Source organism: Xenia sp. Carnegie-2017, unplaced genomic scaffold, assembly GCF_021976095.1.
Source record: "Xenia sp. Carnegie-2017 unplaced genomic scaffold, XeniaSp_v1 HiC_scaffold_14, whole genome shotgun sequence".
NCBI lineage: Eukaryota > Metazoa > Cnidaria > Anthozoa > Malacalcyonacea > Xeniidae > Xenia > Xenia sp. Carnegie-2017.
This window is the reverse complement of record NW_025813447.1, coordinates 10032608-10049165: the sequence shown is the minus strand read 5'-3', so window position 1 is coordinate 10049165 and position 16558 is coordinate 10032608. Positions and strand designations below refer to the sequence as shown.

The 16558-nt window shown below is 36.4% G+C and overlaps 3 protein-coding genes across 3 annotated transcripts; 1 reads left to right on the top strand and 2 right to left on the bottom strand.

Annotated features, from left to right (window-relative positions):
* Positions 1–1199: 1199 nt before the first annotated feature.
* LOC124435237 (vegetative incompatibility protein HET-E-1-like) lies at positions 1200–7383 on the top strand. Its single transcript, XM_046985178.1, has 3 exons — positions 1200–1517; positions 1676–1779; positions 6992–7383. The coding sequence occupies exons 1-3, from the start codon at positions 1200–1202 to the stop codon at positions 7098–7100; spliced, it is 531 nt and encodes a 176-aa protein (XP_046841134.1). The 3' UTR covers positions 7101–7383.
* Positions 7384–13585: 6202 nt separating this feature from the next.
* LOC124433706 lies at positions 13586–14247 on the bottom strand. Its single transcript, XM_046983507.1, has 2 exons — positions 14132–14247; positions 13586–14008 (listed from the first exon to the last, which is right to left on the bottom strand). Exons 1-2 carry the CDS (start codon positions 14223–14225, stop codon positions 13701–13703), a joined length of 402 nt encoding a protein of 133 aa, XP_046839463.1. The 5' UTR covers positions 14226–14247; the 3' UTR covers positions 13586–13700.
* LOC124435235 lies at positions 14234–15078 on the bottom strand. The gene is made up of 3 exons (XM_046985177.1): positions 14894–15078; positions 14572–14769; positions 14234–14320 (listed from the first exon to the last, which is right to left on the bottom strand). The coding sequence occupies exons 1-3, from the start codon at positions 15038–15040 to the stop codon at positions 14234–14236; spliced, it is 432 nt and encodes a 143-aa protein (XP_046841133.1). The 5' UTR covers positions 15041–15078.
* Between the last annotated feature and the right edge of the window lie 1480 nt (positions 15079–16558).

Below are 16558 nucleotides of genomic sequence, written 5' to 3'. Positions count from 1 at the left end.
TGGAATTCATGATTATAGTAAATGTGATGAAAGTTGACGTGTTTTGAGAGCAGTAAAATGGGCAAGTTTTGTTGTTGCATATTTTAGCAACTTTTTGCTCATTTTATGGGCATCCAATGAAGAAGGATTTTAAAAGCCTTTTTTCCTCGTAAACCAGAGTATTAAGAGCAAAAGAAATGATCAAGTCAGTTGGCAGATCATCATTTCAAGAGCTTTCCTTTTCAGTGATAAGTTTATGGATTAGGCTGATTATTATAACAAAGAACGTTCAATTAGATTAGAAAAGTAAATCTAGTAAAGTCAAAAGAACCAGTTGAAACTTAGGTTACCTTTCATGCACGAGAATGTGTTTATATAACCGCGTTTTCTTTTCTTTGATTGTGGACTAACTCAAACATGAATAGACTACTTTAAGTACAAAGAATAAATAGATAAAATCTTGGATAATAACTGAACCAAATGGGAAAATACTGGCCCTTCTTAAAAAATATTAGCTATTGCGCAACAGAAAATTATTTCATAAGAATCATAACTATCTTCTCCTTTCTCTTTTGAGTTATAAATATCATATTTTCCTTCATAAATTATTTAACTATATGTTTAAAAGATAGTTATATTGAGTTTCATTGAAGTTGATTTAAATTTTATATGTGTGGTTGGTCATTAAATAAATAGATCAATAGCTAAATCATTGCTAATTTTATGCTGATTACCAAAGAATAACACGTGCAAAATGTTAATATGACGGACGATTTTTAAATTCTTTGCAATTCAAAAATAAAGCAAAGGAATGGACCGTTTCTGCCCTCAACGAATTAATAAATGACACACAAGAATGACGCCGAATCATCAAACAAATTTAACTTTGTTGCATTTTTAAAACGTTGTATAAAACGTCAAACTCACTTGACCTGTCTCGCATTGAAGGTCACAAAAGTCGTTTAACTGTCTCAATTCTGAAGAGCTAGACAGTATTTTGACTGAATTGATTAGTGATAAATGACTTAGGAATGTATCTATAATTTGCCAATCACAACAATTGATAACCACAAGCAAGTTAAGAATTATTAATTATGTCGCGTATTATTCATTATTTGCATGTGTTATAGTAATCAATAAATCTTTCGTTGCTTCTTAAATGAATAGTGTACTGTATAGTAAGCTGAAGTTTTTATATTGCAGGAGATTATATTTTAGGAATGAAAAAAAAAAATAGTGAAAAGCACTTTCTAGCCAAAGGACATCGCGATGCCGTTAACGATGTAAAATTTTCTCCGGACGGTCATTATTTAGTGAGCGCTTCCCACGACACAACAATTAGAATATGGCAGACAGAGACTGGCGCATGTGCAATGATACTAGACGACTCTGTAGGGACTGTCACGAAACTGTGTTACTCACCTCTAGAAGGTCACATGATGAGTATATCAGGTCCAGGAAACTTTGTGAGTGTGTGGAACACAACATCTTATGTGGTAGAGAAGGTCTTGGAAGCAGACAATGGTAGAGAGATTCAGGTATATATCCTGCAATAAACACGTAAATTACTACTTCTGTAATGTTGATATTTAATGCCGAGAAAAATGGTGGAGTCTAAACGCAAAATTCAAAGTTTTTGTTTAAGTGTTTCATATGCGAAAAACAGATGACAAATTTAGTGAACTTTATTTTACAGAACATAGCTATAACACCAGACGGAATGGTAATTATTGGGCTGTCCGAAGACAACAAAATCACACTTTGGGCTACGATGACAGATAATTGTGTGCCTAAACGAAGGTTTGTAAAAATGAAAGGATTTATTGAGGTTTTGAGGCAGTCGTTCCGACATTCAATGAAAAAGACATGATCGCAAAACTGACGTTTTTGAAGAACTGATCAACCAGTGCAGTAAGAATACGAGTTAAGCAAAAAAGCATTTAGAAGACTTTAATTGATTATAATATACGAGTATTGTAACTGGATTTCAGAGAAATTACATCGGGATTTCCTGTAGTAGTAGTTTCGTCTGGTCACACCTCCATGTGTGTCTCATCAAGCCAGCTTACGAAGTTATCATCTGCTTTGTGCACTGTTGCGTAGCCGCCTTCAATGCGTGTGAACGGACATTGCAAGATGATATGGTCCATATTCTGGTTTGGTTGGTGGCGTTACATGATGGGCAAGTTGGCGAGTCTTTATAGCCCCATAGGTATAGGTTGTTAGCTGTTCTGCCCTGTTTCGATCTTATTCGGTTACAAGTTAGCTTCTTGAAACCAGGATGAGGGACATTTGTGGGATCTTTAATTAGATCAGCACCCCTTGGTTTATTTTCGTACCATTGTTCCTTCCATGTATTGTTGAGGTCAAACGATTCAATCTTGGAGTTATAAAAAGGTTTTCGTGATTTAAGTCTCGAAGTAGTTGGGGCAGACTGGATAATAGTTTTTAGTGGAGTGTCAATTAGTGTATTTTCAATGCGATGATGTTGTTTCTGTGTTGCTTCCTGTCTGCGTATGTTAGGTGGAGCTATAGCACTCATTACAGGTAGCCAAGAGGTTGGGGTTGATTTTAATGTTCCGGAAATTGTTCGCATTGTGTCATTTAGCAATACATCTAGCTTATTGACGTGTTTAGAGCGAGACCAAACTGGAGCACAATATTCTGCAACACTGTATGATAGGGCAGAGATGATGTCCTAAGTACCGTTGGAGTGGCGCCCGATGTTCCTGCCAGTTTTTAATTATGCCATTTCGTTTTCGCAGTTTTGTGGCAGTGTTTTCAATGTGCTATTTGTATGTTAGCGAGCGATCTAAAGTCACACCCAGGTATTTTGGAGATGAGTCATATGGTAATTTGGAGTTGCCTACACGTATTGCAAGTTGTAGATTTGCCTTGTGATTGTCCAAGTGGAAGAGGGTGCTTACAGTTTTTGTTGTGTTCATATTTAGGTACCACTTGTTGAAAAAGATTTGTAGTTTTGTTGTATCATGGCTGAGGGTTTCTTGAATTTGTTTAATATCGCTAGATTGGTGTGATAGTACGAAGTCATCAGCGTAGCCAAGTTTGAGAGAGGTGGTCTGTGGTAAGTCACTGATATAGATGTTGAACAAAGTTGGTGCTAGAACTGAACCTTGGGGAACACCGTTTTTTATAGTTCTCTTTTTGCTTATTTTGTCACCCAAACATACATGATAAATTCTTGATCCAGACATTTTATTCAAAAGCTTTAGTGTTTTCTTACAAGGGATACATTTCGCTACCTTATACATCAAACTGTTGTGCCATACCGTGTCGTAAGCCGCAGATAGATCAATAAATACAGCTCCAGTTTTCTATTTTCTTTCATATCCCATTTCGATGTATGTCGTTAAGGCCAGAACTTGTTCAGTGGCATCTCTACCTGGTCGAAAGCCTGCTTGTTCCATCGGGATATAGGGGTCGAGTTAGGGTGCTATTCTGGTCAGTAGTATTCTCTCTAGAAGTTTAAAAAACAACACAACAGAGAAATTGGGCGATAACTTGATGGATCGTTTGAGGGTTTTCCAGGTTTGAGGATGGCAAGTATTTTAGCTTCTCTCCAAGTCTGGGGGTATCTGATTCGTCAATAACATCCGAGAGAGATAATGCAAGCCAGTTGATCGCCTTGTGGACTAAATGCTTGATCATGTCTGGATAGATACCATCTATTCCGGCTGAATTGCCAGCTTTCATTTGTTTAATTGCAGTGTCAACTTCTTGCTTACTAACTGGCATTGAAGAAAAGCTGTCATCCGGGCTTGATTTTTATAAGCGTTGGTATTCATGTCTGATTTCTTTTTCGAATTTATGGATTGGTTTATGGGTGCTACGCTGTTTTATTTGTTTTGCGATATCTTCAACGATAATCGGTGCCTCCTGTGTTGTTTGCGGGCGTTTATCTGGGTCAAGTTTTTTCAAGAGGTTCCATGCCTTTCTGCTTGAGTGGCAGAAGTCCGTGTTTTCTACTGTTTCCTGCCATTTCTTGCAACGTCCTTTTTGTAGAGATTTTAGGAGTTCCTCAGCTATGCTTTGGTCCTGTGTTTCTTCATATCTTTTAAGAAGAGTTTGACTTTCTTCTGTGCAGTAAGGGATATAAGTAGATCGCTGGCCTCTTGGAATAAATTTTCTGGCACTACGTAGAATGAGTTTGGTGAAGCGGGGGATGTTTTCCTGTACGGGTTGTATTCTTGGGCATGTTCTCTCTATGGACTTAGTGAAATCACTCCAGTTTGCTTTTTGGAAATTCCATCTAGGTTTAGGGAGAGATGGTGTGATGGGAATATTTAGACCTATTGTGATAAGAAGAGGTCTGTGTTGGCTTTAGGAATGAACCGAGGACTTGACGAGAGGAATAGAGTGGTATGTCATTGTTATCCTTGGATACGAATGTTAGGTCAGTAGAGTATTCTTCTGCCATCTTGCAGAGAAGAAAGTGCCCTTTTCTCGCGGATCAAACAATAGATGCATATTATTTTGTGATGTCCATGTGCTGATGTCTTCACCAGCTGTATTGTTCATTCTGTAACCCCAGTCTGAATGATGACTGTTGAAATCACCTGTGATAACTGTAGAGTGACTGATGTGTGTTAGAGGTGCTGATGGCCAGTTCTCATTTGGTGGTTTATAGATGTTAATTAGAGTAGTTCCGCCATAGTGGACAATAGTACGATGGACATTATTTTCAGTTAAAGCAGATTGTATCACTGAAGTTAATTGGGGATGTTTTGAAAAAACCATTGTGCCATATTTTTCATGGAAGATGGCGTCAACAAGCGAGTAATTTGTGATAGTGTATCTCGATGATGGACTATTCTCTACAATATGGGTCTCTTGTAGAAAGAAAATATCAACTTTGTTATCATGAAGAAGTTTTGATAAGTATTCACATTTGGCCATAGACAATCCTTCGACATTTAAGGAGAGAAAGTTCACTGTTGGGCCAATATTGAGATGGGAGCCAGCTAGGCTCAATGAGCGGACCTTTTTATCATGGGCGACGTCCGAGCCAGTATGGTTTTCTGTATTTGGACTATTCATGAGTTTGGAGGTGTGGTTCCGGGAGTTCGACATCGAAGTTCGGAGACCGGGTTTGGATCATTCTTAGTTTTCCTTCAGTGAAGTACTTAAGCCCCTGCACGACGGCAACGGGATGATCCAGGCGCAGGGGGGGATTTCCAGTGCAGTAAGAATACGAGTTAAGCAAAAAAGCATTTAGAAGACTTTAATTGATTGTTATATGGTAAGCGTCACTTCCGGAAACATGGCGCGCTTTGATTGGCTCAGAAACATTTTTGCCAGTTCATTATTTTCCCGTAATCGACCATGGTCCGAAATGCGTAAATTTACTGTCAAATGTAAACAAACTTCGTAATGCAGAGCAAAACGCAAAATAAACGAAACAAAAAACTACTTACGAATGTGATTCGAAGGAAAAACACTTAAAAAACAGTTCAACTATCCTGACGATACAATTTGAAACGATTAATTTTTTATGGACGAAAACTAGAAAAGTGAAAGCCAACCCGTAAAAACAGCAAGGACGTGAAAGAAAGCAATCTTTGTTTCAGGTGAAATAATGCCATCTAATAATCTTTTTAATAACCTCACTTTCTCGAGTCTTTACTGAGAAATATCAGACCTTTGTCTTTTCTACAAACCTCGCCCTACGGGCTCGGTCTGTACAAGAAGACATCAGTCCGATATTTCTCCGTAAAGACCTCAAGCTCGGTTATTAAGGGCTTAATATTGTGACTGGATTTCAGGGAAATTACATCGGGATTTCGGGGCGACAATGGTTGAATTCGAGGGAGCTAGTTAAGTAGCAGAATTTTGGGCTAATACAATTATCTTTAAGTACTCGCACGCCCTATATAAATTTCACCTTGTCTTGAAGCAAAGGAAACAGTTGGGGTTACCCAAAGAATATGCAAAAAATGGCAGCAAATATATTAGATAATCACAGCGAATATATAAATGACTCTGTTCAGTATAGAGTCACTCATTATTCAAAAATATGAAGACTATACACTAAAAAACAGTCGATATGTAAAGAAAAACCTCAAAGCGCAGCAACAGCTGTCATATATACTCAATACACACTTATCCTTGTATGAAACATTTAAATGTGAGTACACTTTCACGATACTTAAAATTTATCTTTATATTAGGTACCTTCTTTAAGTTACAGCATTCTTTATTAACCTCTTCTACAAAACGCTTTCAAAATCTCGGTAAAAGTACATTACTTACACGTTTGTAATTGAAAACAGCAGCGTGCTTCTGTGTCCCATCCTCGTCATTATTGAAACCCAAAATGAAGCATTCGACTGTATGGTGTAAACTTCAATTATTGTACTCACAGATTACCAATTTGCGAATTATCAAAGTGCATTGTATCTCTTAATGCTCAAGTGAAGGTAGTTATTGTTTAGCAATGCTAGAGAGCATGAACACTTCTGCTTTATACAATACATATGCATAAAGAATTGTTAATGAGTTCAATAGACTTACTAATATGAAATTATTCGTATTATTCTATTGAAATGCTGTCACTGTTTGCTTATTGGTGGGTTGCAATCATTCTCCTGAGAGTAAGAGAACAATCGAATGCTGGCTATGTTGGATGAAATTTGCATTGTAAATAAGAAAATTCTTTTGTTAAAATCATCCAACATGGCGACTATGACGTACTTGCAACCCAAGAATTGCTTTGATTACCGTACGTTTTAACTTTCCTTCACTTTTGATGAATTTGAGACATGCACTCTTATAGATAGAGAGAGCATGAAAAAATACTGAAAAGTGTATTGGTGAGTAAAGGCAGTTATTTTTAAAAATAATTTTAGTATCGAGTAGGATTTTCTGCATGCTGTTGTTAAGACGACTTGATCCTTTCTTACATCGCAAAAAAAGTTACTAAACTTATGAATATTAATATTAAAGAATGCAAAAGTCGACCCCACCTCAGAAATGTATTTTATTTCACATACAGAACAACTACTCACATGAAAGGTGTTTTGACAATTGCTCTGCATGACGATGGCAATGAATGGTGCATCGCAACCGCTGATAGAGATGGAGTCATTAATATTTGGAATTAAACGTTTGGAAATAAGATATTTCGCTCAAGCAACAATATCTGGAATGAAACCATGAAACATCTAGGAGTGAAAAATAATCTCGGAATAAGATTATGAACATGCTTAACTTTATGAAGGCTAAAAATCACTAAAGGCCGCTTCTTAGGATATACATATAGTAATTGATGAAACTTTAATATGCATGGCATAATTTGACCTTTCAAGTGTAGTTTTATTTGTTACGTTATACGGTTACATAAATTGAAAGAAACAGGAAAAAACTTATTAAAATATTTATTTCGAATACAACAAAAAATGAATAAACAAAAAGTAAAAGAACAATCCAATCAATTAAAACTTACCTGTTTTAACACTGATAAGTGACTCTCGAACATTCGTCGTAACTCCAATATTTTGCACAACAGGATCTGCGCATGCGCAGGGAAATTTCTGTGCCGTGCTATTTCCTAAACTACTGGGACTACGACGATGATCTTTAGCTCATGTGAAAGCTGTCGACGAGCCCTTTCGAATGAGCTATTGAAAATCGCCGTAACTCCAATATTTTGCGAGATAGGATCTGCGCACGCGCGAAAGTAATTCTGCGCATGCGCAGTGCTATCTCCTAAACTACTGGAGCTACGGCGATCGCATTTAGCTCATCTGAAAGCTCTCGACGAGCCCTTTCGAATGAGCTATTGAAAATCGCCGTAACTCCAATATTTTGCGAGATAGGATCTGCGCATGCGCGAGAGCATTTCTGCGCATGCGCAGTGCTACCTCCTAAACTAAGAGTAAAGTGATAGGCCATCAGCAGAGATGATGAGTCAGCACGGGCGACGAGTTAGTAATATAAGTAATTAACAATTTAACAGTTGCACGTAGCACATATCGTCATGGAGCAAGAAATGACACTCAACTGTTATTGGTTAGTTTCAGTACATTTAATCGCAAATAGCAATGTACTACAAATTATGTAAACAACAACGTAAAATTCAGTAAGAGTGAAAATTCTCTGATAAAATGTCTGCAAAAATTTCATACGTTTCCCTCCTCATATGATGAAGTATAATTGTAGAAATTGGAAAACTCAAAAGCCTTCTCGTGGCTTGCAGCAAGCTCTAAATTTAAAACGGCTGAAGTTGAAGACGAAACGTCGAGTAATCACCCTTACCATTACTTTCGCGATGGCCGTGTTGAAAAATCATAGCTACGTCTGTCATGCTTATTATAAAAAGCTGACGTCAGTCAGAGTTAAGTTGACTCTGAAGATGAGTACCGCTAAGGTTGTCGAAACGTCAGTCTACATCAATACCAACAGTCCTCCTCAGGACTCTACTAACCTGGAAGATCTTCATCCAGAAACATGTTATGATACTCCCGGGGTTCAACCATTCACTTTATTACTGTTTTGTGTTAGTGACCTGTCATTTTTTTAGTGAAACTTGCCGACATTGTGAAAATATTAGCCTGTTAAGACCAATACATACGTCGAAGACACGCGATATCAATGACTATCGCACACGTGATGACAAACATTGCCTACAGCTGTGAATCGAGGTAAATATTTGGATAAATCGATTCTAAAAGAAGCGTTAAGTGATTTCTAGGCAGCCGATGATAAATAAACAATTGACAAGCTTGAAATCGTCAGCTTGCAACGTACCACTTACGTCACAGGTCATAAAATTATGCGCATGGCATTTGACAAAATATCAAGGCAACTAATTAGAATGCGCATTATATACGTAATATAAAAGTCAAGTGTTACATTTCCGTAACAAAGTCGAAAGAAACAGGAAAAAATTTATCAAACAATTTATTAGAAATATAACTAATAAGAAATGAGGAAAAGTAGAAGAACAATCCAATAAGTTAACACTTATCAATTTCACCTGTAATAAGTGACTTTATGGTTAACACACGATGTTTGTACATTCGATGAATTTTTCACAAGAGATTAATTTAACATTTTATGTTAACACATTGCGTAATTCGCTGAAAATCTCTACGTGCTTGACATTGAATTTTAAGATATATTTTACCTACAACATCGATGAAATTAAATTGACATTAAAACTTCAAATCTAAACATTTATGCACCGAACGACCTCGACTGACTGTAGTACTTTGAGAACATAGAGATGTTAGCAATGAAAATTACTTCCTCAATCTCAAAGCAAACTAACACATTCCTTAATAACAATTTTATTCTACATCATATATTTCTATGTTCAGAAAAAACCACTTCGTACTTCATTATATTATTCTATTTGTTGGGTACTTTTCCGGCAAAGGGAAGCGCGCGCCGCCTTCGCCATCACTCTAAATCCACCCCCGTCACATTACCCCAAATTGCAACTAAAAATTAATTTAGTTTCAGGTATCATTGACTGAGGAATTACTCCAAAGCTAGTTAAAGATTTAAGTAAAATGTTTTAAGCCTCGATTGTTTGCATGGAGAATTCTTTAAACTTATTGGCAAAACATCAAGCTAAATCGCTTTCATTTAACAGTCCCATTTTCGATATTATGGATGAAAAATTCTAGTTTTCAGTTCACAGTAACGTTACTAAGCAAAAAATAATTCGAAACTGACCACAATAATCAAACCACAATGCGAAAACGAACTGTTATGATAAATAATTACATGCACAAAAGCAACCATTTTCATTGTTTAGTTAACGTCACAATACTAACTAAAACGTTACTAAAGATAACCTCAATTAACTTGCCTAGCGCATATCATGTATGATAATGTATGATATAATGTTGTACACCAAACATATGTACTCCAAGATTTTAACATAATTATCGAATCCACTGAAAAATAGATTAGTAGCTACATCATAAAATAATGTATGATTACAACAAAACGAACCGTCTTTTAAAAGACTATTTAGAGCTAATGGTCAATTTTACTTGACTTGCCACGGCATTTTCACATGGTTACAAGTTAAGAATGAGGGTTCTAAATAAAATAAAGATATTTGCATAGACAGATTTCTTTCATACATGCACACAATGCCTTTCACCATAGTAATAACACCAGGTACTACACCACTAACCACTATACCACCAACCACTATTTAAAAAACAAAATGTAACAAATTACATGAACATACTGTGAATGAAGCTTGAGTGAATATATATTTTCGTAATGAAAAATCAGGTAGTCACGCACGTTTTGAAAAGATTTTATGTTTTAGACTGAATGCTTTCAAAAACATTATTATGAAAATTTCCGTCGAAACTGTCTTGCGGTTAACACATAAAAGCACCTCGTCCTTATCCTGACAGCGTATCTCAGAGGAAAGGAATAACTTTCATTCCTTTCGAACAAACTGGAAGATTCCAGGTAGTAAAATGTAGAGCAAATAAATAGAACCGACGCTTGGAAAATTCATTCACACTTTGTACTCGACTGCATATACAAGAACAGCTGAAGACTGTCAAAAAATAGCAAACCAAAGAAAATCGAAATTATTGCAAGAAATCGTTAGCTAGCTCATATTTGAAAAAGAAAAGCAATGGGTGAGTCAGAACTATAGTTATTGTAAAATTATCGCCAGTTTATATATTGATAAATGTAAAGATTTCTTCAGCGAATACTTTTTTAAAACAATAAAATTGGAGCACATGAATTTAAAATCTTACAAAAAAAACTCGACAAAAATTATCTCACACTAGGGCGGAGCTCTGATGTCATGCAATAGTAAATGATCATTACTTTGCAGTAACTCTAACATAAGCCAATATATGGAATTCATGATTATTAGTGAATGTGATGAAAGTTGACGTGTTCTGAGAGCAGTAAAATGGGCAAGTTTTGTTGTTGCATATTCTAGCAACTTTTTGCTCATCTTGTGGGCATCCACTGAAGAAGCATATTTAAAGCCTTTTTTCCTCGTAAACCAGAATATTAAGACCAAAGGAATGATCAAGTCAGATGGCAGATCATCATTTCAAGAGCTTTCCTTTTCAGTGATAAGTTTATGGATTAGGCTGATTATTATAAGAAAGAACGTCCAATTAGATTAGAAAAGTAAATTTAGTAAAGTCAAAAGAACCAGTTGAAACTTTGGTTACCTTTCATGCACGAAAATGTGTTTATATAACCGCGTTTTATTTTCTTTGATTGTGGACTAACTCAAGCATGAATAGACTACTTTAAGTACAAAGAGTAAATACATAAAATCTTGGATAATAACTGAACCAAATGCAATAATGACCAAATCAATTCAAGTGTTTTAGGGAACAAACAACATTTTATTTGCAAAGGTAGTGGCAAGAAAATTGTTATTTTTGTAGGATAAAACGTTTGTTACTTGCACCGCAATTAACGTAGCCGATATTCCGTCTTATGTCCAGCGTATCAGTGGCGTGCGTCAAGAAGCCAGAGTAGGTCCCTGGGACCAATGGGAAAATACTGGCCCTTATTAAAAAATATTAGCTATTGCGCAACAGAAAATTATTTCATAAGAATAATAACTATCTTCTCCTTTCTCTTTTGAGTTATAATTTATAAATATAATATTTTCCTTCATAAATTATTTAATTATATGTTTAAAAGATAGTTATATTGAGTTTCATTGAAGTTGATTTAAATTTTATATAAAAGGTTGGTTATTAAATAAATAGATCAGTAGCTAAATCATTGCTAATTTATATGCTGATTACCAAAGTATTACACGTGCAAAATGTGTATATGGCGGACGGTTTTTAAATTCTTTGCAATTCAAAAATAAAAACAAAGGAATGGACCGTTTCTGCCTCAATGAATTAATAAATGACACACAAGAATGACGCCGAATAATCAAACAAATTTAACTTTGTTGCATTTTTAAAACGTTGTAAAAAACGTCAAACTCACTTGAACTGTATCTACGGTGACCCGTATCTGCAATTCACAAATTAATTTGTCAATGCACAAACATTCCCTTAAATTCAAAAACAATATATTTGATACAAAAATAATGTGCTGAATGCAAAATGATTTTGTTTGCGATGCAAAACACGAACAATGCAAAACAAATTTGATCGCAATCCAAAAACAAATTTGATCGCAATGCAAAAACAAAGTTAAAGCAACCCAGAATTTTGCACTGTACTGTGGGCGGCAATATGTCGAATATTTAATAGAGTGGGACAGTGTATATTAGATTTCTTTCGAAAATATCTGCGTTGGTTTGTAATGTTTTGCTGAATTTCACCAGGAATATTGTCCATTTTGCGGTCAAAATATTCAGGTCACATTCAATATTGCCCATTTTGCGGAAATCACTTACAAGGCTTTCGAAACGCGGAGGAACAAATCCCTGGAGGAGACGATACGTGTGACGAACTAATCGCGCATTATTTCAGAGAAGGCTTTGCATACGAGAAGATTATGCAATTCCTTGGCAAGTTTCACGGCATTAACATCTCCTTACGAACACTTAATACCAAGCTAAGATCTCTTGGTCTTCGTCGAAGGAACAAGGAGTATGATTTAAGTCTAATTCGACAACGAATACAGCACGAGCTTGATGGACCAGGTTCTTCAGCTGGTTATCGCTCTGTGTGGCATACCTTGCAACGGGAAGGTTACCAAGTGCCCAGGGAAACGATCAGGGTTTTTGTTAATGAGTTGGATCCTGATGGCGTGAGGGAAAGGCAGGGCAAAACCTTTAGGCGAAGAACTTACCACAACCCAGGTCCCAATTATGCTTGGCATGTTGATGGCTATGACAAACTTAAGCCATATGGCTTCCCAGTGCATGGATGCATAGATGGATATAGCCGAAAAGTTTTATGGCTTAAAGTATGCAAAACAAATAACAATCCTGCTGTTACAAGTCAACACTTCCTGGATGCTGTTAAGAAGTATGGTGGATGCCCCACATTGTTGAGAACAGACAATGGGACTGAAAATGTCATAATGGCAGCAATGCAAGCTTATTTTAGAACTAGTGGGGATGATGAGATGGCAGGTATCAATGCTCATCGGTATGGTTCCTCTCAGTCAAACCAGCGGATTGAATCTTGGTGGGCATTTCTACGAAAAAATCGCTCGAACTGGTGGATGAATTGTTTTAAAGATATGATTGAGACAGGGCATTTAAATACATCAAGTGATCTAGACAAGGAATGTTTGTGGTATTGCTTTGCCAATTTATTACAAGAAGATCTAACAAGCGTCAAGCGTAATTGGAACTCCCACTACATCCGTAAGTCAAGGTTTGACACAGTTGCTGGAAGACCAGATGAACTTTACTTTCTCCTGAATGCAATGGTGCACAAAATTATGCAAAGCAAGTGACTGATGCTCAATTTCAAGATATGTCTCAATATTGTCATGAGTACATGGAAGAAAATGTTATTCAAGAATATTATTGCACCATTGGAAATGAACTTGGTATGTCTCAACCAACACATTGGAGAAGAGCATTGGAAATGTACCATATCTTACGTGGAATTGCCCAAAGCTGAATTTAAATTTTTTGAAAAAAAAAATTTTTGAATTTAAATTTTTTTTTTAATTTTTTTTTTTTGGCACACCATTTGTAAATAATGTCTGTAACATAACTCTGCAAAAGTTTAACTAAATCCCCAAAACAAGGGACACATTGTTATTCTTCCTCACAATTTACTAAATATTCCTCCATTCATTAAAGCTGTCAGCAAGCAATGGGCCAGGCTACAATCTAGTGTCTTCTTGTTCACATACAAATGCAATGAGTTGGAACAGGTCTGAGCTGATGGTATCATCTTGCCATCATCATGAACAAATGTGATTGTTGGTTTAGGTACAAAGCCAATAGTAGGTATGTTGGTTGCACCAGTTGCAAATAGAAGAATATGCTTAGGAGTTGCTTCAGAAGCAAAGCGCTCCTCTTCTTCTGTCAACTCGATTCCTTCATCATGTAAGTTTCCCAGCAAACTTCCATCTATTAAATAGTAATATGTAATACATATCATATGACACAGAAATATACAGAAAAAGACACTTATTAAATCTGCCATTGCAAAAGCAGATGCTTCGATCTGGGACAGATCACATTGTCACTCACCTTCCATGGACTTGATGAAGGCGATAAATTTAGCCATTATTATTTCTTGTGGTTCTCTACGATGGTGACCAATTGGAGAAAAATTAGGTTTCATGATTTTTATCAGCTTGCTGCCATCCATCTTTTCTCTGGATTGTACTGGAATAAATAGTTTGCCATTCCTTTATTAGCACGGACCAGTTGCAAAACCTTTGAATAGGAAAGGCATTTTACTTATAGTATATAGAAATCAATAATTAATACTATTGCAATATTCAGTGCTAATCTGCTGTGTATATTATTCAATGTATTAACCAATAATACATGACTAGCATTAGTTTCTCTGTTTTGCTTTGTTTTACATAATACCCCAAAGTGCTACTACTATAACACTATTATGGAGGCAGGCAAATAAAATAAAATTAAACTAAACTTTGAATTAAATATACGACACCACATACATCATAATAATTGAGGCCTTCAATGAGCTGATCAAGCATTGGTTTGCATTTTATGATGATGAAGTATTTGGTGACCTCCTCAATGAACATCAGCTTATCTTTAATTAGGAGGGTTTGGGACAATCCATCAATGTCATATCTCCACTCACTCTCAGCCAAAAAAGAATCAACACCCCCTTGATCCTTTGCAGCTTTCAGCTATAGTAATAATGAAAACAATTGTTGCCAAAATTGTTTAAAAAAAAATTAAGTTTCAAAGAATTTAAGTGTCAATAAAAATTGGCAAATTGGTTTCTGCCATGTGATGTCGAACATTTGATACCTTTAAAAGAGAATCTCTAATGTTCTTGTCAGGTAGCTCGTCTATATCTGGTGTACAGCTGCCAAACCCTGCCTCAATATATTGGCAAACAGATTTGCTAAATATTCGTGGCAATTCTCCACCTTGCACAACAAGTGTAGCCAACATGTGTCCATCAGCCAAAAATGTTCCTTGATTCAAGGCTCCAACATTGCAGCGATTACACAACCTGTTGGCATGCCTACAGAATTTATATTTAGCCAATAAAATAAAGTGGCACACTCTACAACCAGGCTACAGACTGAAATGAAATCAAAACTTGAAATTTAGTACACAACATTTCCAAGTCAAGAACTTTAATTCATAACTTACTACACATTATTCCACTGTCTCGTGCAATAGCTCCAAGAAGTAGATGGAAGAATTCTCTTCTTGGGCCACCTTGATCTACGGCATCTTCCTCCTCTTCAAATGTAGCAAATGATACTTTCAAAATGCCAGCAGAACTAAGGAAGCCTTTCCTTCTAAAATATGGTAGCGCAGTTTGCCATATGCTTAATCGGCTAACAACAATGTTTCGAGGGTCTCCTTGAATTTTGTTTGCTGCATGCTCTTTAACTGCATTCAAGAAACCATCACTTGTGAGAATTTCAGGGTCAGTGATAGCATCACCAACTGCATCTTCCACATCGACACAAGCTATACGTATGGCCTGTTGCACAGCAGCATTCTCATCAACTCCAACTGGTCTAATAACAAAAGATTTCATAGATTTAATACAACCAACAGTGATTGCTTTATACACAATAAAGTAGAAAAAACTTAGTCATATTACATGTTACACTTACAAAAAGTCCGTCAAAGCATAGGATGTTGCAGCAGCTTCCCCAGACCCATTTCCACTGGATTCTGGAGATACTGCCAAATTTCCATTACAATTTTCTGGCACTTCTTCTTGTAATTCACTATTGAGGTCCAAATCGTCGTTTTCGGTAAGTAGATCAGTGATGAGTACATCATTCGCTCTCACTTTCTGTTTTGGTGCTACAGGGCAAAGGTACAAACTTATTCTTGAGTACGCTTTCCCAAGTTCTTCTTTGTACTTGCCCATCACGAATTCTTCGTCCCCACCAGGAATTGTTCGTGCCAATTGACCATCTGGGTAAACATATACGTAACCTCTATCAGGGCAAAATGTTCTATCATAGTTAGCCCATTTGGTCAAAGATCTTTTAAGAACTTGATCATACACCATGTCCGGTGTCATCTTCACAGGAAATGTTTTACCAAAAACCCGTCTTGGCGTATATGAATCATCGTGGTCGTATTCCATTAAACCTACTGTTATAAAAACATCAGTATTTTTTCGTGATGTTGCAGAGCGTGACTTTTTCCTCTTGGGCTCAAAATGCGACCGTCGTTCAGCCTCCTTGTTCTTCATGAAAGTAGACAAACTTGTACAAGATGAAGACGTGTTCGACGAAGTGGGGGAGTTCCCAGTCGAGTGAGTCACACAAGGTCAGAGCTGCTTGAAGGCTCAGAGGTCCCATTGAATTTTTTCTTTCCGCAATTCGGGCAAAAGAAAAACGACGTCTCCATTCCATGTCCACAAAAGCAGCAAAACATTACAAACCAACGCAGATATTTTCGAAAGAAATCTAATCTACACTGTCCCACTCTATTAAA

Excerpts from the sequence above, each read along its gene's own strand:
- LOC124435237 (XM_046985178.1), top strand. The coding sequence starts at position 1,200 with ATGAAAAAAAAAAATAGTGAAAAGCACTTTCTAGCCAAAGGACATCGC. Across the intron at positions 1,518-1,675 it reads ACAATGGTAGAGAGATTCAG|AACATAGCTATAACACCAGA; the intron begins GTATATATCCTG and ends TTTATTTTACAG. Across the intron at positions 1,780-6,991 it reads AATTGTGTGCCTAAACGAAG|AACAACTACTCACATGAAAG; the intron begins GTTTGTAAAAAT and ends TTTCACATACAG.
- LOC124435235 (XM_046985177.1), bottom strand. The coding sequence starts at position 15,040 with ATGTTGGCTACACTTGTTGTGCAAGGTGGAGAATTGCCACGAATATTT. Across the intron at positions 14,770-14,893 it reads TTAGAGATTCTCTTTTAAAG|CTGAAAGCTGCAAAGGATCA; the intron begins GTATCAAATGTT and ends TTATTACTATAG. Across the intron at positions 14,321-14,571 it reads AAGGCCTCAATTATTATGAT|GTTTTGCAACTGGTCCGTGC; the intron begins GTATGTGGTGTC and ends TCCTATTCAAAG.
- LOC124433706 (XM_046983507.1), bottom strand. The coding sequence starts at position 14,225 with ATGAAACCTAATTTTTCTCCAATTGGTCACCATCGTAGAGAACCACAA. Across the intron at positions 14,009-14,131 it reads CTTCATCAAGTCCATGGAAG|ATGGAAGTTTGCTGGGAAAC; the intron begins GTGAGTGACAAT and ends ACTATTTAATAG.